General features: G+C 49.0%; 3 protein-coding genes and 1 pseudogene across 14 annotated transcripts in view; 1 reads left to right on the top strand and 3 right to left on the bottom strand.

The window, feature by feature from the left end:
* SERINC2 (serine incorporator 2) overlaps positions 1–20,879 on the bottom strand; it is a 74,588-nt gene extending 53,709 nt beyond the window's left edge. Inside the window, exon 1 of the mRNA XM_078331022.1 lies at positions 26–20,879. The gene's annotated coding sequence lies outside the window, so the exon portion shown is untranslated. The remainder of the gene's footprint in view (positions 1–25) is intronic.
* LOC128932614 (large ribosomal subunit protein eL20 pseudogene) overlaps positions 1–20,879 on the bottom strand; it is a 27,352-nt pseudogene extending 6,473 nt beyond the window's left edge. The window contains exon 1 of the transcript XR_013519904.1: positions 26–20,879. The product of XR_013519904.1 is annotated as a large ribosomal subunit protein eL20 pseudogene (transcript). The remainder of the gene's footprint in view (positions 1–25) is intronic.
* On the top strand, positions 12,293–21,198 carry FABP3 (fatty acid binding protein 3). 3 transcript variants are annotated; one of them, XR_008482653.2, is made up of 5 exons: positions 12,293–12,427; positions 16,280–16,452; positions 18,308–18,409; positions 18,977–19,119; positions 20,107–21,198. XR_008482653.2 is itself a non-coding variant. In XM_054259072.2 (5 exons), the coding sequence occupies exons 1-5, from the start codon at positions 12,355–12,357 to the stop codon at positions 20,145–20,147; spliced, it is 507 nt and encodes a 168-aa protein (XP_054115047.2). In that variant the 5' UTR covers positions 12,293–12,354; the 3' UTR covers positions 20,148–21,198. The 3 variants fall into 3 exon arrangements, 2 of the variants coding, with proteins under 2 accessions (XP_054115047.2, XP_035164397.2); XM_054259072.2 differs by having other exon boundaries at positions 19,002–19,119; XM_035308506.3 differs by lacking the exon at positions 18,977–19,119.
* Positions 20,528–22,003, bottom strand: part of ZCCHC17 (zinc finger CCHC-type containing 17) — a 74,047-nt gene continuing 72,571 nt past the window's right edge. For 7 of the 9 annotated variants that reach the window (XM_002750535.7, XM_054259067.2, XM_054259068.2 and 4 more), the window contains one exon: positions 20,528–22,003. In XM_002750535.7, the coding sequence (XP_002750581.1) occupies positions 21,842–22,003 (162 nt within the window). In that variant the 3' untranslated portion in view covers positions 20,528–21,841. The other 2 variants (XM_054259069.2, XM_054259071.2) reach the window with 1 other exon arrangement.

Below are 22,003 nucleotides of genomic sequence, written 5' to 3'. Positions count from 1 at the left end.
GCCTGGGGAAAAGAGCATAGCTTACATGAGGAAGAAGGCAGGACAGGCAGTCGTGGCTCAGCTGGACTGAGCAGCAATGCTTCTCCTTCCAGGGAAGGGGTGCAGTGGTATCTGCTGCTGACACATGCCTCCAAGGCACTCAGCCCTGCTGGTGTAACAGGACACACCACAGTCAAAGCCTCTCGGACACCAGGTTTGTGAAGGAAATGGCTTTTTATTCAGCTGGAAGTCTCGGCGGACTCATGTCTCAAGAACCAAGCTCGCCGACTAGAAAATCCTGGCCTCTTTTAAAGTCTCACAGTCTTAGAGGGTAAGTGTGAGAGGGTCGGGATTAAAGAGGTAAGCGAGGGGTTCCTTAGGTGGAGTCTAATCATGATTAAGCAAGAATAATGCCTTCCAGGGAAGATTCCTCCACACCATGCCTGTGAGCTATAGACAGGATAGGAACTGGGGTTGGGAGGTGGGGGTCGTTCATCTTTAACCTCCAGGTTCCTCTAGTGGCACCGGTTTTGTCTCCTCCGCTGACCTTGTGCCTTCTATTTTCAACTTTCACTTCTCCTTTTGAAATGCAAGGCTAAGGGGAAGTGGTCTTAGAAGCTTAAGAGGAAGGGGTCTCTTTCTTCACAGGGAGCAACCCAATTCTAGGACTGACATCTAATCTTCACACTCATCTTGCAGGACAGCAAGGAAGGAGAAGTGATCCCAGCTTCCAGATGGAAAGATCAAGGCCCAGAGAAGGTCAGTGGTGGCTGGAGGCCTGAGGTCACACAGCAGCCAAGTCTGAAGTCATTAGTCAAGATGACTATGACTGGCCCCCCACCTCCCCTTCCCTGCCCTACCATGACCCTGGGAGATCTGTTGTCCTGTGAGGGAAAGGGGCTCCAGGCTGGGCTGCATCTGAAGCTCCTAGATCCACAGACATCACTTCTTGGGCTATCCATCCTTGAATCAGCTCCAAAATCCACCTTCCTTTCTTTTCCCAGGACCCCCATACCCTGCTCCCAGAATCCTCTGCCTCAGCTAAGACATGGGGATTAAGAGAATGGAGTTAAAGCGCACAGCTTATAGGCCTGGCTGCCCTAGCCAGACATCTGCCCCACTGTGGGTGCCTCATCGATTCCTGGGGACTCAGGCAACACCTGTTCCCAGAGCTCCCCTTCTCTTAGAAACAGAAAACAGCTCTGGGCATCATTATGTGCCAGGATCTACTCTAAGCACTCGGTATGTGTTAGCTCACTGTACCCTCAGAGGAAGCAACTGAGGCACGGAGAGGGTGAGTAATCTGCCTGCATAGATGGTAAATGATTAAGGCAGAACTTAAACTGAGAAATCTGATTTCAGGGACTTTTTTTTTTTGAGACGGAGTCTCGCTCTGTCACCTAGGCTAGAGTACAGTGGCACGATCTTGGCTCACTGTAGTCTCCACCTCCTGGGTTCAAGTGATTCTCCTGCATTAGCTCCCCAAGTAGCTGGGATTACAGGCATACACCAATTAGCTGGCATGCACAACGAATTTTTGTATTTTTAGTAGAGACAGGGTTTCGTCATGTTGGCCAGGCTGGTCTCAAACTCCTGACCTCAAGTGATCTGCCTGCCTTGGCCTCCCAAAGTGCTGGGATTACAGGTATGAGCCGCCACGCCTGGCTCAGAGACTTAACCACTGTATCAGAGGCCTCCAGTCCCCTGATATCTATTCTCTCTCTTTTCTAGAGTAAAAAGCAGTCCAGAATAATCACCATATTTCCTAGTCTCACTTGCATCTAGATGCACCTGGGAGAAAAGAGATGTGCAGTGGCCACGCCATGCCTTTAATTAGAAGTGTGTCCTCCCATTTTCCCCTTCTCTCTGTTGCATTGTGGGAATAGGTGAGTCCTGCTGGACTGTGCAGATTGAACAGCTGTCTTTTAACCAATATCTCCAATGCAGCCTCCACACAGCAGACAGGGAACTCATCCCATAATACAAATCAGATCATGAAGGTCGCCTGCCTGAAACCCTCCGTGACTCTTGATTGCTTTCAGAAAGAAGTCCAGACTCCTGGATGTTGGGCAAGGTCTCCTGTTTGCCCTACACTATCTTTCCATTCTTGTCACTTGACATTTTTATCTTCTGCCTTCACCTGAGGGCAATCATCAGGAAAAATCTCATCCTCTCTCACCGAATCCTTCTCCTCTGCCTCCCCAATTCCCCTCCCCACATCTAGTGGACTCCTATGTGCCTATCCTTCAAGACCCAGCCCAGCTGGGTGTGATGGCTCACGCCTGTAATCCAAGCACTTTGGAGGCCAAGGTGGGCGGATCACCTGAGGTCAGGAGTTCAAGACCAGCCTGACTAACATGGTGAAACCCTGTCTTTATTTAAAAAAAAAAAAAGAAAGAAAGAAAGAAAAAAAGACCCAGCCCAAAGACTGCCTCCTGTATGAGGCCTTTCCTGGCAGAGCGGGGGCTCCCTCCTTCGGTCTTCCATGGTACAGGGGCAGCCCTATGTGATAGTAATAGCCTTTCGGTATTGTCATAGTCTGTAGACAAGTCTACCTCTCCCATCCCTCTATGAGAGCAGCGACGAAGTCTAGGTCATCTGTTGATTATCCGTACTCAGTATGAGGCCAGGCATCAAACTAGTAAAACAGTCAAGTTCAATGAGGGATTGACACAAGAGAAAATCTGTGTGTGCACATGCATGTGTATAAACGGCCTGATCTGGCTAGAGGCCCAGGCCAAGGAGACAGAGGACATCTAAAAATAGCCCCATCCCCAGGACCCCAGACCAGGCCTGGTGCCCAGATAAACTGATCCTGGGTGAGGGGGTAGGGGCCCAGAATGGGCAGGTAGAGACTGAAGACTGAAGAAGAGCCCTCTGGGGTCTGTTAGCAGAGGCAGATGGGCCTTGCCTGACTATTGGCAGGTGGACCTAGTGGTCAGATGTCAGTGATCCTCAGGGACCAGTTAATATATCAGGCTGGGACTGAGCATCACCTGCTCCCTTGGCCCCACTTATAGGGCAAAGGGGAGCCTGCCAGCCTATCCACTAATGACAAGGCAGAGACACTGGAAAAGTTTGTCCTCTCTCAGCCCTGGCCCCACCTCGCCCTCTACCCTACTTGGAAGTTCCTTTCCTGAACCACTGACTACCAAGCTTGAAGGACTGAAGAGATCATCTGGCCCAACCACCTAACACAGAGTTGGGAAAACTGAAGAAAAGATACTGGCCCAAGGTCACAGAGAAGGCAGGGTGAACAATGTCACAGGGAGAGCCAGTGTAGAATAATGGTTAAGCAATGCAAGCTCTAGAGCCAGTCTGCCTGAGTCCAAATCCTGGCTCCCATCTGTAAATCAGGGACGAGAATAGTACCCACCTCACTAGGTTATCGTCAGGGTTACATGAGGTGAAAGACAAAAAGCTACTCAGTCCAGTGAAGTGCTCAGGAAGTGCTGTATCAATGTTAGCAACAATATTCTGCACCACGCTCATAGCACGCAAAGCTTCTTTGTACCCACAATCTTGTTTATTCTCTCAAAAGGTTAGACATTATTATCCTTATCACACAGAGGAGGAAACAGGCACAGAGAGACTGACTTGTCCAAGTTCACGCAAGTATGTCTCCCAACTTTCCTTGGTGGTATTTACACCTCCTCCCTTTCCGCGGACAGATCATAAACCGACTCACCAGCGGTGGAAGAAGATTCAACAGCCAGACATATACCAGCCTATGACTCCTGAGCTGTTATTTATTTATTTATTTATTTATTTATTTATTTTTGAGGCAGAGTCTTGCTCCGTTGCCCAGGCTGGAGTGCAATGGCGTGATCTTGGCTCACGGCAACCTATACCTCTCAGGTTCAAGCGATTCTCCTGCCTCAGCCTCCACAGTAGCTGGAATTACAGGTACCCACCACTATGCCTGGCTAATTTTTGTATTTTTAGTGGAGACAGGGTTTCACCGTGTTGCCAGGCTGGTCTTGAACTCTTGACCTCAAGTGATCCACCTGCCTTGGCCTCACAAAGCTAGAATTACAGGTGTGGCCTGAGCTGTTTTTGTTCCTGCACTGAATGATCCCATTCTGAGAAAGACAGCCTGCTTCATCTGACTTTAATCTGACTTTATCTCTTCCTGACTCTGATCTCATCCCTCTAACCTCATGGTCCTACCACTGCCAACCCTTACAAGGAGAAATCTCTCACCCTGGGCTCCAGTCCTTGTTACCCCCCCAGCCCACCCAGTCCTTCCTGCAAATGGGCTCCTTCCTTTTCCTATCTAGTGTCTTTGTTTACTACAGAGTCCTGGGTTGCTGTCCCATCAGCCCACACCAGATAACTCCTAAGATCTCAGCCCAAGCCAGGCTGACAGTGTTGGCTCTGTACTTGCTTCCTGGAACACTCCCTGCCAGCCACCCTGCCATGGCTTGCCAGCTCTCCTCACCCAGCGACAACAGTGGTCATCTGTGTCCACACCAACCAGGTTCATTAGGCCTCTGGGAGCTAGTCGAATCCTTCCAGAATCTTGGGTAAGCTGTTCCTGAATAGAATGCACTATGAGGCATGACTACTGAACCATCTGTTTGGTGTCCAGAGAGGGGATGGAGGCCAGGCCACATGGCACACAAACATGCTTGAGACCTGGTAATGTGAAGTGCTGTTTTATAAGCCTAAGGTTTGCCTTTCTAATTATACTTTACCTAATCCAATATTCGAGATTATTTAGATTTTTGCAGAGGCAACCTTTTTTTCATTTGAGAAAAAAGGAAACTGAAGTTTGAGGAGGGAGCCAGGGTCAGCCCCAGGTTTGGGGCCTCATTTAATTACTTTCTGGGAATAACCTCGTCCCCAAAGAAAGCTTCTGTTGAGATTCAGGCTACACCCATGCTTCCCAAAGGGCAGTTCTCACCCTGGGAGAACGTGGGGCCCCGCCACACACGGGAAATGGCTCAGGCTCCTGGACCTCAGGGATGGAGTGAGAAAGAGGACACAAAACAGGATACTTTGGCAGGAGGAAAGTTGAGAGTAGTGGAGAAGGAGACAGTGATGATGTTAGAATTTCAAAACAGAGAAAACACTGCAAAGAACAAGTGGCTTTCTTTTCTCTGGAAAGACTGTCCATTCCACAAATATGTGCCAGGTCCTGTGCACAGTAGAGAGCAACACATACTGGGTCCCAGCCCTCTAAGGGCCTCTAGTGTAATAACAAAGGCAGACTGAAACAAACATCAAAGCAGGATAGGAAAGGACAGGGCAGAAGGGGCTACCCAGAAGAAGGATCATTACGCTGAAACCTGAAAAATGAGTAGGAGTTGGCTGGACGTGGTGGCTCACACCTATAATCCTAGCACTTTGGGAGGCTAAGGCAGGTGAACTACTTGAGGTCAGGAGTTGGAGACCAGGCTAGTTAACATGGTGAAACTCCATCTCTACTAAAAATACAAAAAATAGCTAGATGTAGTGGCGCATGCCTGTAATTTCAGCTACTCAGGAGACTGAGGCATGTGAATTGCTTGAACCCAGGAGGCAGAGGTTGAAATGAGCCAAGATCAAACCATTGCACTCCAACCTGGGTGACAGAGTAAGACTGTCTAAAAAAAAAAAATAGAATACTACTTTTAAAAGATTTTTTAATAAAAAAAAAAAGGAGTTAATGAAAAGACTGTAGGGGAAAGGAAGAGCACTGTTGGCAAACAGAAAGAGAGAAACATGGTGCCCCTCAAGGTACAAAAGATCAGAGTGGCTGCAGTGTGGAAAGCTGGAGAGGCAGGTAGGGGGAGAGTGTATAGGCTATGAGGCTGTGGGTCGTGGCTATGGGGCATGTCAAAGAAAATAGGTCTTGTGCTAAGAACCACAGGCAGCCAAGGAAGAAGGCTAGAAGAGAAAAAGTATAAACCAGATACACCTGTCCCAGCTACCCGAGAGGCTGAGGCAGAAGGCTCGCTTGAGGCCAGGAGTTGGAGAAACATCCTTTGTGCTGCATTCCTCAACTTGTCCTCCCCTATCTCCTCAGGGTCCTTGGGAGGCTGGCTAGGTGAGGATAGTGATCACGCCCTCTGCAGATTTGGAAACTGAGACCCAGTGAGATCATGACTTGCCCAAGGTCACACAGTTGTTGTATACGTAGCGGGCAAGATTGGAACCCAAGTCTCACTCCAGAGCCCCTAAAGCTAGAGAGGTAGATTCTCTCCTTCACTCGCTCATTTGTTCATTCATTCAATATACTACACCTGTCTACAGCCATACCAACCCTGAATACACCCAATCTTGTCAATTGTACCTTATTCTCCGCCAGAAACTCTTCTTAAAATAGAATTTCAGTAATAAATTAGACCAAGGAAATAGATGAGATCAGGCTAAATAGAGTCTGGGCTTTCTTCTGCCAGCAATGGGGAGATGGCTGGCTTCTGAGAAGGCAATTGCCCCTCCCCACTGAGCTGCCCCCTCTCCCCCAGGGTAGGGAGGGCCACTGTTCTCATTTCACGGAGCATTCTGCCAGAGGCAGCAGCTTCTTAGAAGCAAATTGGCGTTGAGTAAACCTCTACCTTCTGCCATCATTTGTTCTCTCAAGCCCACAGTATCTAGAACTCTTGGGGAACAAGGAAGCAGATTTCCTAGTGGCAGAAAGAACACTCCATTCCACCCACTGTGGCTGCAATCCCCCTGCACTGTGAGCTTAGTGAGAGCAGGGGGCTCTCCTGTTCACCCTGGATCTCCACTGAGCCCACAGTGCCTGGCCATAGGAGTGCTCCATTAAGATTGGTAGAATGAATGAATATTTAAATAGAGAGAAAGGGAAATATGAGGAAACTTATCTCCAAGATCTGAAGGCCACTCTGCGACATCAATGAGGAGGAGTTGGCCACATACTTGAATCCTTTCCTATTGATTCAGGGTCTCAAAAGGACTTGGCTTACTCAAACATCCTGGGGAAAAGAACTGGAAAGAGGATAGGAGAAAGAAGTTACTACTCCTTCAGCTTTTTAAGCCTCTACTCTAGTTCTTTCCTGGTGCCAGTAGCACATTCTCTAGCAGAGGCATCCAGATGGCAGGGAGGGTCCAGGAAACGGCTGATGATGCTGAGCAGGCCTCCCTTGTCCCCGCTCCCCGTGGTCCCATGGATCAGCAGGTGCTGCAGCTCATCTTGTTGGCTGGCTTCTGGTTACTCATTAGTGCATAGTAGGCTTTCCATTTGTTATCTTTTAATCCTGATAACCCCAAGAAGTTGATGGCCTTCATCTATTTGGGAGAAAAGGGGACTCAGAAGGGGGAAAATGAGCTTGTTCCAGTTCTCTAGCTAGTAACTGCAGGCCTGGAATTTAGAATCAGGGATCTTTCTAAAGACATCGAATCTGAAGATGTCAGAGGCATTCTAACCAGAGTGACTCCATCTTGCATAGAGACAGGGTAAAATGAAGCTGAGACCTGGCTAAGATGTGAAATATTCTTAGTCACAAAATGTTTACAGTTAAGGGAACAGGTTAATAATGTTTACTAAACAGACATTTCTTTACTTCTCTAATGAACTTGCTTTCACTTTATTCTGTGGATTTGCCCCAAATTCCTTCTGGTGTGAAATGCAACAACTCTCTCGGGGTCTGGATTGGGACCCCTTTCTGGTAACAAAGACACCATGCACCAGGGGCATAAAAAGAAGGGACGTCTAAGACTTGCTGGTTCTATGGCAGGCAGAGGCAGAAAGAGCCCCACCATCATTACCAGCAAATGGGAAAAATTCCCAGTTGCAGATATTAGGGGTGGGATGGGGCAGGGGCAGTCAGCATCCATAGACTTAGACCCTGAAGAGGCAAAAAAGGAGGGCCATGTTCTTGGATCAGCAGAGCTTCTAGCTCAGCTTCTTTAGCCTCTAGCTCTTTCCTGGTGCCAGTAGCTCGTTCTCTAGTGGAGGCATCCAGATGGCAGGGAGGATCCAGGAAACAGCTAAAGATGCTGAGCAGGCCTCCCTTGTTCCCCCTCCCCATGGCCCCATGGATCATCCGGTGCTGCAGCTCATCTCATTGGCTGGCTTCTGGTTACTCATCTCTCCTATTCTCCTTTTCCCAGCCTGTGGTTGCTGTGGAAACATAGAACAGTGACCTCACCATAGGATGAGGGCTGGGGAGATGCTGTTCTTGGCAGGCACTGGTCTTGTTGCCTGTCAGATGTTATATCCACATCTGGATGTGCCAAGGGCAAGACAGGGGAGCACAAAAAGTGACAGGGCTCACATTCTCCCCCAGATGTAGTGAGCATGACAGAGCTAGAGAGGCAGGTACTCAGAGGGATGAGGAGAAAACGGTACATACTTAGAAGGAAGAAGGATATAAACCAGGAGGAAAGGAGATGGGGTGCAGCTTATGGGTTAACCTCAGGGACCCAGGTCTGTGCATGGTGGCAAGGTGGGGGAAGGGCAGTGAGGGTAGTTGGTTTGAGGTTTGTCTTGTAGAGCTTCTCAAAGCCCCATGCTGCTCAACTTGGACAGGCCCCAAGAGAGGGAGCAAATGGATTTTCAGTCAGTGCCCCCGACAACCCATCCTAAAAGCCTCTATAGACCTCTTTTCACAGTTGCAGCAGTTTCTAATCCTGTCCCAGAAATAAGAAAACTAAGAATTAAAGAAGCAAAGCAATCTGCCTTGGGTAACTAACTCAGCAGGCAAGCTGCAGAACTCAGACTAGGTCTTAGATGTCTGCACTACCCCTGGAGATAATAACAATAGCAGCAGTGAACATTTACTAAGTCAACCATATTCAGCATTTAAATGTGTTATCTCAGGCTAGGCGTTGTGGCTCATGCCTGTTGTAGTCTCAGCACTTTGAAAGGCCAAGGCAAGCAAATTGCTTGAGGCCAGTAATCCAAGACCAATGTGGGCAACATGGCAAAACCCTGTCTCTACCAAAAACAAAAAGCACACAAAACATTAGCTGGGCATGGTGCCATGCACCTGTAATCCTAACTACTCAGGAGGCTGAGGTGGGAGGATACCTTGAGTCTGGGAGGTCAAGCCTGCAGTGAGCTGAGATCATGCTACTGCATGGCCTGAGTGACAGAGTGAGACTCTCTTAAAATAAAGAAATAGGCTGGGTGTGGTGGCTCATACCTGTAATCCCAGCACTTTGGGAGGCAAAGGCAGGCGGATCACTTGAGGTCAGGCGTTCAAGACCAGCCTGGCCAACATGGTGAAACCCTGTCTCTACTAAAAATACAAAAATTAGGCAGGAGTGGTGGCCCATGCCTGTAATCCTAGCTACTTGAGAGGCTGAGGCAGAATCACTTGAACCGGGAGGTGGAAGTTGCAGTGAGCAAAGATCATGCCACTGTGCTCCAGCCTAGGTAACAGAACGAGACTCCTTCTCAAAAAAAAAAAACAGACTCAGAGTGCCTTAAGTGAATTGCCCAAGGCCACACCACTAGTACCCAATGAAATTCAGATCAGAGCTGGGCACGGTGGTTCACACCTATAATCCCCAGCACTTTGGGAGGCCTAGGCAGGCGGATCACGAGGTCAAGAGATCAAGAATATCCTGGCCAACATGGTGAAACCTGGTCTCTACTAAAAAATACAAAAATTAGCTAGCGATGGTGGTGCGTGCCTGTAGTCCCAGCTACTTGGGACTTGAAACCCGAGAGGTGGAGGTTGCAATGAGCCGAGATTGCGCCACTGCACTCCAGCCTGGTGGTAACAGAGCAAGACTCCATCTCAAAAAAAAACCTGGGTGTGATGGCTCATGCCTGTAATCCCAGCTCTTTGGGAGGTCAAGGCGAGAGGATCACCTGAGGTCGGGAGTTCAAGACTAGCCTGGCCAACATGGTGAAACCCTGAAACCCTGTCTCTACAAAAAAAAAAAAAAGAAAGAAATTCAGATCAGAATGAAGATCTGCCAGCAGCCATTAGCCTAGCCTCAGCTTTCCATCACTGCAATTTTTTCTTTTTTTTTTTTTGAGACGGAGTTTCGCTCTTGTTGCCCAGGCTGGAGTGCAATGGCGCATTCTCGGCTCACCGCAACCTCCACCTCCTGGGTTCAAATGATTCTCCTGTCTCAGCCTCCCAAGTAGCTGGGATTACAGGCATGTGCCACCATGCCCGGCTAATTTTTTGTATTTAGTAGAGAAAGGGTTTCACCATGTTTGCCAGGATGGTCTTGATCTCTTGACCTCATGATCCACCCGCCTCGGCCTCCCAAAGTGCTGGGATTATAGGCGTGAGCCACCACACCCGGCCTCCATCACTGCATTATAAGGGCCACCACATAAGGAGACAGTTCTAGTCCCTGGTCACACAGTCCTTGAGAGAGGAGGACCAGTGACTGAAGGCTATGACCTTGAGTCAGAAATCATCATCTTTTTCCCCTCCTCCTCTCCTGGCACCTGCTCCAACAGTGAGATCACCAAGGCTCCATGCCCAGCCCTGAGGCCTGTCCCTGTAGCTGTGGCAAAAATGATCCTCTAAGTCTTCTGGCAACTGGACTGTCCAAAGGGATCAAGACCTTAGGGTGGGGAGAGGGCTCTTCCTTCCTGGCCTTGTTCCCAGAACAGTCCAGGGAGGAAAAGGGAGGCAGGGTTTTCACATGGAGAAACAGAGTCCCAGGAAGGAAGACCTGCCACACTATATGCACGTGGCCGAGTTGGCAGGCCTCAGGGCTCCTGTGTTGGCTCCTGCAGGCCCACCCTGGACAGGCTGCTGCTGGCTGAAGTTCAGTTCCGCACTACTCCTTCATGTGCTGGGCCTCCTGCCATCACTCAGAAACTAATTTATACCTCACTTCCTCTGAGAAGCCTACACTGAGCCTCAGGTCAGGACAGGACTGGACCCCCGTTAAAGTCACATTAGTTTTGTGTTTGGCTGCCCAGAGGTGAGTATGTGTTTCGTTCCCTGTTGTCTCTCTTCAAAGCAGGGCCTGGTACAAAGTAGGTACTTTAATAACTGCTGAATTAATAAGTGAACTCAGAGCTTCAGCTTGTTCATCTATTTAAAAAGACAAGATAATATAGTAACACCTATTTCATGGATTTTGTTTTAAAAGTTCAATGAGGCCAGGCTTGGTGGTGTGTGCCTACAGTCCCAGCTTCTTGGGAAGCTAAGGTGGGAGGATCCCTTGAGCCCTGGAGTTTGAGGCTGCAGTGAGCTGTGATGGCATCACAGTACTCCAGGCTGGGAGACACATTGAGAGACCTTGTCTCTAAAAAATAATAAAAAAATGAAAATTCCAATGAAACAATATACCTAAAGCCCTCAGCATGCAATAAATATCAATACAAGGCAGGTCTTACATCCACTCAAAGTGCTTAGTGAACTATACAGTGTCAAACCACTGCACAACAGGCTCTGGAAAGGAGGCAGCAAAGTACCCAAAGTGCAGAGACTTGCTAGTGTGAACAGGTCAGGGAAGGCAGCAGGTGGGGAAGGCAGCAGTGGGCCTTGAAGAGCTGACCGAATTGGCAGAATTTCTGAAGGAGGGTGAGCTGGGAAGGAACTGAGCTAAAACTTGGAGCTGTGCGGATAGACTGGAAAAGCCCGAAGCACTTGCAGGGGCGGGTGGGGAGTTGGATGGTAGGATGGGGTGGGGTGGGGTGGGGTGGGGCGGGGCGGGAGGAGGGCCAGCATGAAACATTCTGCAGGGAGGGGCAAGCACGTGTGAGCAGGCGGGCGCAGATGCGAAAGGTCAGGCTTTCGCACAAAACAGGCAGAAGACAAGGTCAGCTCAGCCGCAAACGGAGCCCCTGGTAATTGTTTCCGCCACCAGGCAGTGGGAGTGAAGGGACAGCGCGGCCTTGCTAGGCTAAGCTTGCAATCTGAAGATCCATTCACCCGCTATTTCTTGAGACCTTGCCAGTTCCCCGCTGAGCCGCGGGCTCCTCACTTGTAAAACGAGGACGGATGCCTGCGCCAGAAGTCAACCAGAGTTTTTCCCGGCGTGGGCACCAGCCCAAGGTCGAGTTTTCCTTTTCTAGTCTCATCTCTGCTCTGACCCCAAGCTCAAAGAGGGACTGGGCTACGGAAGATATCCATGGCATGCGCCCCAGCTCTCCGGCCGGTGCCGGCTGCTTCCTTCTCGGATTCCAGAGTGCCTAGAGGCCAGGAAAGGGAGATGGTCCTGCCAGCCTGGGGTAGAGACTAGGGGGCCAGGCACTGGCGCTGACGCAGGCAAGCAGGGCGCCACTGACTGGTCCCCTCCCACCTCGGCGGGTTGGGGGATGGCGGACCAGCCCCTCCTGGGTGAGCCCTAGCCTGGGGCTTCCTATTTCGGGAGCCGGGGGCGTGGGCCACGTCTCATGTGATGCGAGGGCTATTTAAAGCAGCAGCCCGGGCACGGAGCCGCCGTCCGAATCTTTGCACGCCTGCTCTCTCGCAGCTTGTCTCAGCCTAGCCCAGCATCACTATGGTGGACGCTTTCCTGGGCACCTGGAAGCTAGTGGACAGCAAGAATTTCGATGACTACATGAAGTCACTCGGTGAGCAAGCCGCGGGGCTCTGGATGCTGGCTTGGGGAGGGGCTGGTGGCATCCCTAGCACCACGCAGGGCTCCTGCTGCATCCCTCTTGGTTAAGACTGGGGAATAGGGGAACGCGGAATGGCGGCCTGGGCTAGGGCAGGTAGAGCCTGTTCGGAAGGGGATTTCATGGTCCAAATCTGGTTAGAGACCATGGTAGGGAGGTGGAGGAAGGAGGCAGCTGTGTGGGAGGCTCTTTCCAGGAAGACAGATATATGATTTGGAGGTAGGAGGAGGGTTTGGATAAAGAACACTGATCACAGGAAGGGGAGTCTAGTCAAGGAAGAGAAAGAACGGGGCATGGGTAGTTTAGAAATTGGAGGAGACTGAACCCAGAAAGGGAATGGGGCAGCTAGGGAGTGTACTATGACCTTAAACAAGTAGGAAATACCTAGGAGGAAGATCGGTGGGGAAAAAACGTGTATCAGTGAATCAGATATGAGGATGAGGTAAGACAGGGACCTTCAGTAAGCAGCAATCCCCATCTCTCCATGTTGGATTAGGGAAGGGGATTGTTGCTGAAAATGCTCTTTCTCCCAAGCTAGTCTGACCTTGTCCTGCGGTGATATGTAACCAGGCCTTAATCACTGTCTGTGAGCCTCGTGGTAGGGTGGGGCAAGAGGCCCATCATCAGCTGGGCCTTTCCTGCAACCCAAGGCTCACCCACCTGTGCAAAGGGTAGGCAGAGAAAGCCATTGGACTTCTACTGTGCAGTAGAGGGTGTCAGAGCAAGGTCAAGACCTGGGAGGGAGGTTGACTGGTTTAGGAGGCTGTGAAGAACTGCTGTGGTGTTGAGATGGTTAAGAAAAAGGATTCAAAGAATCTTACAGGTGAGGAACTTGGAGATTCCCATACCGTCTGGTTCAACAGGGAAATTGAAACCAGGAGAGTAGAAATGTATTATAACAATTCCACAGCAGAGCTGATATGAAAACCTAAGGTTTCTAGATCTGTTACCCAGAGCTCTTTCCACTACCCTATAGGCCCTGGGAGTGGGAAGCAAAGTAGGAACTGCTTAGCTAATGATTGACCTCAGCCCTTCTTCTACTGCTTTGGTCTGATGGAGAGGTCAAAGCTCTTAACGGCCCCTAGTCTACCCTGGGCGCTATGCCCAGTAATTCCAGGTAGGCAGTCATTCTTAGAGGAACAGCCCCCCAACCCCCACTAACACACCCCAGCAGCTATTGGGAAGTTGGAATGCCCAGACTTAGTTCCTCCTTCCAAAGCTAGGCCAGAGTCGAGTCCCTGGACTGAGCTGAAACAACTTTACCACTGTTGTTCCCTTATTCCGCCCCAAGTTGGGTGGGTGGGGAGCGATCTCCCTAAAGACCTGTTATTTTTCAGCAGCTTATGCTAAGGCAGCCTGCTTTTTCATAGGAACAGGAAGCCTGGGAAAAGACCCTCCTCAGCTCTCAGTAAATAGCACTGGCTTCATTTCTAAGTAGAACCCAGATCTCTGAGTCTCCTAAATTCTGTCAGCTCAATATTCTTAATTTCTCTTGGTTCAGACCCTCACTTATCCCACAGTGGTTTCCTCTTCAGACACTCTATACCTCTGGGTAGGTCCTAAGCAAACAGTCCTGCTCTGTGCATGGGAGTGTCATTGGCCTGACTTCCTGACACCAAGGGGCAAGGCCAAGTTCCTCACTGGCCAGGCAAGGGTAGGCTGACAGCATAGCCCCTGCCCCTCCTGCTGTAGACCTAGGGCTCTCAAGGGGCAAAGAGGTCCCATCTAGTACCAGTGACCACCGGCACAACTGGTGGCCTGGATTGAGTATGTGCTGGGCAGAATGGCCTAGTGGAAACAGTGAGCCGTTTTGGAGCCTAGATTCAAATCCGTCAGTAGTTTACTCCGTTTGAATTTCGAGGAGACACTTCACTCTCTATTGTAAATTGGGGATAATCTAAGCTTCAGGGCTGTTACAAGCATTAAGTACAACTCATGTAGGGCATGTGCAGAGTACCTAGCTCCAGTAAGCACTATGCAGCCAGGCACATTTGGAGACTATACACACCACTTCACTACACTGGACTGCCTCCTGCCTCACCATTGCCTTGGAGGACAGCTCAGCATAAGCTGCTGGGGGGAGAAGGGGCAGTCATGATTAGTTCTTTGTTCTTTACTTGCTTGCAGGACACGTAGGACTTGCCTCGTACCCAAGGAAGCCATGCTTGGGTCAGGAAGATAGTCTCTGTAGAGCCTTAGACTAGGAGTCAGGAGACTTGGGTTTGAATCTCACTCACTGTTTTGTTTTGTTTTGGTTTTGAGATGGAGTTTCACTCTGGTTGCCCAGGCTGGAGTGCAATGGCATGATCTCAGCTCACTGCAACCTCTGCCTCTTGGGTTCAAGTGATTCTCCTGCCTCAGCCTCCCGAGTAGTTGGGATTACAGGCGTGCGCCACCACGCCTGGCTAATTTTGTATTTTTAGTAGAGATGGGTTTCTCCATGTTGGTCAGGCTGGTCTCAAACTCCCAACCTCAGGCGATCCATCTACCTTGGCCTCCCAAAGTGCTGGGATTACAGGCATGAGCCACCATGCCCAGCAGAGTCTAATTCATTGTTGCTACCGCTTTAGACCCTCCTCAATCTGTGCAAGAGGACAAATACTTCCTTTGTATCTAACTCCTAGATCATAGATAACAGGCTTTGAAAATGTTGGGTTGCCATATATAAGGGACAAGAGCACATTTAATGCTTCTTAGTTTCAGGGTAAAAACTTCCAAAGGTGGAAAACTCTTATTACTCCTAAGGCTTTGGGAGGCCAAGTCTACGTTTCTCAGCCTTATTATTTTATTTTTATTTTTTTTAGAGATGGGGTTTCACCATGTTGGTCAGTCTATTCTCGAACTCCTTACCTCGTGATCCACCCACCTCGGCCTCCCAAAGTGCTGGGATTACAGGTGTGAGCCACCATGCCTGGCTCTCAGCCTTATTTCTAAGGCTTTGAGAGCTCTTCAGGTGCCCTGGAAAGAAGCCTGGCTCTCAGCCTTATTTCTAAGGCTTTGAGAGCTCTTCAGGTGCCCTGGAAAGAAGCCTTATGCTCCAGCCTTGGGAGGCGGTATGGCCGAGCACTTAAGCAAGCTCTCGGGTCAGACAATTCTGGGCTTCAATCTCAGATTTGTGACCCTGAGCTTTAACTCTTATGTTTTTACATCTGTAATGTGGAAAGTCTTCAGAGGAACAGGAAGAACTAAATGAGATAATATGTACAGTTCTTACCACACAAAAATCTTATAGTACTTAATAGCTTTTTTTTTTTTTTTTTTTTGAGATGGAATCTCACTCTGTCAGCCAGGTTGGAGTGCAGTGGCACAGTGTCAGCTCACTGCAACCTCCACCTCCTAGGTTCAAGCAATTCTCACACCTCAGGGTCCTGCATAGCTGGGATTACAGGCACATACCACCACATCTGGCTTTTTGTATTTTTAGTAGAGATGGGTTTTCACCATGTTGGCCAAACTGGTCTCAAACTCCTGGCCTCAGGTAATCCGCCTGCCTTGGCCTCCCAAAGTGCTGAGATTACAGATGTGAGCTATCAAACTTGGCCCAATAGTAGCTTATTCTAATCCCAGCTCTGCCTCTGACTTGCACTGCTGTTCCTTAACCATCTCATCTGTCTAATGGGATCAGTAATCTGTGTTCACCAAACAGAACTAAGGGCAAGACTGAATTTTAAAATTCCCAATGCAAAGGCTTTGAAAGATACAGTCCTCCACTTCATCATACCTAGGCCTGAGAGTTATTCATTTAGTTTTTTGAACACCGCCTCTCTACTCCAGCTCATATGCTTATAACCTTCCCCCTACCCTCAGGTGTGGGTTTTGCTACCAGGCAGGTGGCCAGCATGACCAAGCCTACCACAATCATTGAAAAGAATGGGGATACTATCATCCTAAAAACACACAGCACCTTCAAGAACACAGAGATCAGCTTTAAGCTGGGGGTGGAATTCGATGAGACAACAGCAGATGACAGGAAGGTTAAGGTAAGTCAGGGAAAACAGGGGTCGGGAATGGAAAGTGCTGAGACTCTACCTAGGCTGTAAGTCTTGGCTCCCTGTTATTGTTGCCTGAGGGGTGGACTATCATGGAAGATTTAAATGAAACAAGGTTCATAAAGCCTGTGTAGTGCTGGAATGCCACTGATGCCAAATACATGTTAGCTCTGTCCTCTTGTTTTCTTCCCTCCCTTCTTGGGATTCATCTACTGGCTGCCTCAGAATGGGCAGTGCAGAACCAGGATGTTCTTCTGACCTCAGTATCTACTCCAGCTCTAGCTGGGTGATCCCGTGCAAGGTATGCAGTACTAGCTCTAGGTTTCTTTCCCCTTCCATAGATGATGGAGTTATGTGCCCATGGCTGTGACATGAAGTGCTTTAGGAATGATGCCCAGAAGTCAGGGCCCTCCACTGAGTGAGGTCATTGTGGCCTCCAGCAGCAAAAAAGGGTCAGGAACAAGAAGCACTTACTCAGATGCTGCTTCAACTTCTAAATCTCAGACATGGCCAATGACTCTGACAAATTATTTCTGATGTTGCCAGCTGACAGGCAGGAAGAGCTATGTTCTGGTACAGGGCATTCGTCTTATAATTTTGCAATGTCTTCCCACAAAGCCTCAGCCCCCTCTCCCAGGGTCCTGTCACACTGCAGTGGCTGTCTTGACAGCTTGCCTCAGACATTCCAGGCCAGGCATGGGTACAAGAGAACTTGGAGGCTTTGACTTCTATAGGGTGTCCCTACAGCAGTGTTCTATCATGACACTGTCATTCAGCCCCATCAGCTGTTTCCTCTTCCTCACAGCTGTCTCCAGAAAGGATAGGAGCACACAGGTGGCTGGCAGCAGAGCTGGGAATGGTGCCCGAAAATGGCAGTCTACCTTGGATAAAGGTGGCTGCCCCACCACACACCCCTACCTCCTTGGGCTTGCCTACTTTCTCAATGGGCAAGAACCCCAATTAAACAAAATAGCCCTCTAGAATCCCTAGGGCAAAAATATCTACTCTGAGTAGGCAAAAAAAAAACTAGGGGAACAAGAACAAGGAGTAAGGTAAGAATAAAGACAGCACACTAAGAGGCAGGCGCCATATTCCTTATCCCCCAAACAATACACAGAACCTTCTCAGATTCTCCTACTGAACCACTTTGCTCATCAAGATCCCTTAGTTTGGCCTTGTGGCCCCCAAACTCCTAGGAGAGACCTGGAAGAGCTGCCAAATGAGAACCAGCTGGTGTATGCTGGCAGCACCCAGAGCTGAGGAACAATCCAAGGGCATCCAGTCCTAGGACTGCAGTTGGTGTCCTTTTGCCCTCTGAAGAGGTCACATGATGTGGCCAGGAAGAGGTGTAGGAATACAGGGGAGGAAGTCTAATTATCCAATACTTCCTATCACAAAGGGTCTTTTAGACATTATGTGTACTAACCACAAGGCTGGAGAAAGATTCTCAGGACTACTCCACCTCCTCAGTCAGTCTTTCCCAGGGATAGACTAGTAAATCCCACCTGTATCTGAAGGGAACAGGCTGTTCAAATAAGTGTCTATCTTGAAGGGTTGTGATGCTTCTCAGAGCCAGGCTCTGTGGCTCCACCATACTGCCTCACCTTCTCTCCTCGCCTAATACCTGAAGGCCTCTTCCCCAGCAAGGCAGTAGGGGTGAAGAAGCTGGAGGTGAACTAGATATCCTGCAGGGCTAGCTGGGAGGTAGACTGCCTGAGCTCTTGTCCTCACACCATCATTAGCTTGGGTCAGAGGTTGTGTCCTCTGTGGCCCCAGTGTCCAGACCCCATCCTGCCCCTCAATCCTGACTAAGATCACAGCTCAGGCCTCTACTGTCTTTCCACAGTCCATTGTGACACTGGATGGAGGCAAACTTGTTCATCTACAGAAGTGGGATGGGCAAGAGACGACACTTGTGCGGGAGCTAATTGATGGAAAACTCATCCTGGTAAGATGAGCAACTTTGGAGCCATATCTAATTGGTTTTTACTACTGCTCTTTCAGCCAAGTCTGTTCTAAAAAGCCAAGTCCTCCCTCGAGAGCCACAGAAGCTGGGACAAGAGTGGTTACAAGGTCAGGGTGGTATCGGACAGGAATTTTCTGTGTGGTGGCTTTGGACTCACACAGGCTGGGGCTCAAATCTTACCTTATAGGCTTCATGACTTCAAATCACCCTCTCCAAGTGCAACTGTAAAATGGGTATTAATAATACCAACCTTGTAGGGCTGCTGGGAAGCCTGTAAGAGACAGTGTATGCACAGCACAAAGCATCTGATACAGCATGTCCTTTGTTTGGTCTTCCTGTGTTTCCACCTTGCCTCACCCCAGGAATAAGTAGAAAACAGGGCCGAATCTGACCCCAGGCCCTCTAGGAGAGGCTCCCATTGCCTATCTCAGCATTCCCTTTTCTCTCCTCCCTAGGACTGCACTGTCACTTGCAGGAACAGGCTGGTGAATGGTGGGGACACTGAATGACAGCACAGTCCTTTCTTTTTTTTTTTCTTCTTTTTTTGAGATGGAGTTTCGCTCTTGTTACCCAGGCTGGAGTGCAATGGCGTGATCTCAGCTCACCGCAACTTCCGCCTCCTGGGTTCAGGCAATTCTCCTGCCTCAGCCTCCTGAGTAGCTGGGATTACAGGCACGCGCCACTGTGCCCAGGTAATTTTTTGTATTTTTAGTAGAGACGGGGTTTCACCACGTTGACCAGGATGGTCTCGATCTCTTGACCTTGTGATCCACCCGCCTCGGTCTCCCAAAGTGCTGGGATTACAGGTGTGAGCCACCGCGCCCGGCCAGCACAGTCCTTTCTTCCCCATTTTAGTCCTACCCCATTTTCATGCTTTCTACGTCTGGCCTACTGCAACTACTTGACTACTGCCTGGGTAGTAGGAAGTACCACAGCCAGGCTAGTAGATCTGTTCAAGCTTGGGGATTTCACTTGGAGCCTTGACTGAATTCCCCCCAGACCCAGAGAGCAACCAACTATGGATTCTGCCTAACTGCAGGGCCTCAGGTTTTCACCTGGGCATATTCACTGCACATCTTCTTAGGTCAGCATAACCTGTTAAATGCATTCTTGCACTCATGTGGGACAGCGGTCCCCTTGAAGTTTGGAATGAGGTGCCTAGCTTTGGTGGGGATGTGGTATGCAGGACCAAATTCTCAGTGGACAACTGAACTATGGTGAGGCCATGGGTCTGGCTTTATGATGCCAGACTGGATGGTTGGCGGTATAGGGCTCTGGCCCTGGTACTACCCTAAGTTAGGGAAGAATTGGAGTTAGTAGCTGAATACAGTCCTTTCCTGAGTCTCTGGATATTTTTCCTATTTGTCAACTATATGCCAGGCACTATCTTGGGCACTAAGAATGAAGGAAGCCAAATGGTATAAGGGAAAAAGAAACACTCAAGGATCTTGACCAAATCACTTCCTCTCTAAAGGCTAATTTTTCCAAATCTCTAAAATAAGAATTACAATGCCTATCTTAAAGATTTGCTGTACATACTGAAAATATGTATTATATATATATAAATGCCTGGCACATAGTGGGTACTCAAGTGACAATTATCAGGAGGGAGGAAGGGTACAGTGCTTGCAATGGCCTTCCTGGCTTCACTCCCCATCTGACTCTGTCTTTCCTTCCAGACACTCACCCACGGCACTGCAGTTTGCACTCGCACTTATGAGAAAGAGGCATGACCTGACTGCTGTTGCTGACTCCTACTCTGCCAATCAGCTACCCCTCGACTCAACACCACATTGCCTCATTTCTTCCTCTGCATTTTGTACAAATCCACAAATTCTTCTAGGGTCAGGTGCCACTGGCCTGGATCCACTTTCAGTTTCCATTGTGTATGTGGTTTTTTTGTTAACGGCATTCATAGGGTGCTCTGAGATCAATAAAGCAGAGCCAAGGCCACCCAGTTGCCTTTTTGCCTTTGGTAACATAACTCTGGGAGTCTTGGTTTCCAGTGTGTCAAAGAATGGGCAGAAATAACTGCCTGAAGGTTACTCAGGAAGAAGCACTGGATGGGAGACTGAAATGGACAGTCTCAGAGACTGATGATCAGCTGAGTCACCTTACACATTTAATAATAAAACACCTGTACCTATACCTTGCCTTTACAATGCCCCCTTCCATGGTCAAATTTCCTGGTTCAGTCAGTGGTGGGGCTTCCCGAGGTTTGGCTGTTGAACTGTCACTTCAGGCCTGTCCTACACTGAGAGCTCTTGGGCCTGGCTGTTCTGTGAAATGCTCTAGGCTCTCCCTTTCCAGAATTCAGGTTCAGGGCACAGATCCCAGGCTTGTACCATAGTGGTGGGAGAAAATGACCACTGGCCAAGATGATTGCTGATCTATGCACCAGGCTAGTTACTCATGGTTACAAATTCTTACTACTTCTCTAATCAACTCTGAGGGAAGAGGGCATCTGATCATTACAAAAGGGAGGGCTTGTAAGTGATCTCCCAAGAAAGCTGCGACCGGCTAGAGCCTTTGGCTCTGTACCTCTGCTAGGCATCTCTCCAAAGTCTAAGGTAACATATTAAATGCTTTTGTGGGCTAGTGCAGGCTCAGTGACTTTAAGTCTGTAAGTTGCCCAGGAAGAAGAATTATAGGAAAAAGAACTTTCAGTAAGTTTAAAACCAAACAGATTTCCATTTAGCGACAGGAATTTAAGCAGGGACCTGAAGTGGAATCAACTGATTCACAGAGGAATAAATACAAAGTAGAACAATGATCTTGGCTTCAGCTGTCTGGTTCAGTGGTCTGCTGGAATGCAATATACAAGTGACACTGCAGATTTTTTTCTAGCTGTGGTGACCACTGGATGTCACTTCTAGCATAGCAGAACTATGTTAGGAGGAATGGGAAAAGTGAGCACCACTTCTCACCATGTTCTGCCTCTTGCTGCCAGTCTCTCTCTGCTCCCATGTTGGATGCAGCAGAGATCACCCACCAATTGGCCCAGAACAGACCAATAGGAAGGGTCCAATTACTCTTCTCCAACTACAGCCAGATTCACCTCCACAACAGTCTCTGGCTCTAGCCTGGATTCTTACAGGAATCCAGCTCTGGCAGTGGCAGCTGGAGAGGATAATGGAACCTCCTGCTGAATGAAGGAAGTTGGGTGAATGAATGGGTGAGCTGCAGGGTTCACTTGCAAAGGGGCCAGGAGTGATAAGGAAATAATAACTCATTCAGGCAGCTGCTTCTGACCGCTAACTCCCAAACCTGCCTGTTGTAAGAGGGGAAGCCATCTCCATGGAAGCAAAGTTAATGGGGTGGGAGGCTATATTCTCACTATTGAGTGTTTCCAGGAGCCTCAAAGCACAAGGCTCCTGGTTTCTTACTTTCAACCACCCCACACTCTTTCTACTCTCACTCCTTGTGTTTCTTCTTGTGCTTCTTCTTCTTTTTCTTCTTCTTTGCTGCCTTGCTATCTTTTGATGTGTGCCTTGCCCTCTTGCCTGTTTCACTCTCAGAGTCTGAGCTGTCAGAATCAGACGACTTCCTGTCTCTATGTTTCTTTTTCTTCTTCTC

Source organism: Callithrix jacchus, chromosome 7, assembly GCF_049354715.1.
Source record: "Callithrix jacchus isolate 240 chromosome 7, calJac240_pri, whole genome shotgun sequence".
Lineage (NCBI taxonomy): Eukaryota > Metazoa > Chordata > Mammalia > Primates > Cebidae > Callithrix > Callithrix jacchus.
This window is presented reverse-complemented; position numbering and strand designations above follow the sequence as displayed.

What these genes read in the sequence shown, in the direction of transcription:
- FABP3 (XM_054259072.2), top strand. Translation starts at nt 12,355, where the DNA reads ATGGTGGACGCTTTCCTGGGCACCTGGAAGCTAGTGGACAGCAAGAAT. An exon ending in TGACTACATGAAGTCACTCG is followed by an intron (nt 12,428 to 16,279) that starts GTGAGCAAGCCG and finishes CCCTACCCTCAG; the next exon opens with GTGTGGGTTTTGCTACCAGG. An exon ending in GCACGCGCCACTGTGCCCAG is followed by an intron (nt 19,120 to 20,106) that starts GTAATTTTTTGT and finishes CTTTCCTTCCAG; the next exon opens with ACACTCACCCACGGCACTGC.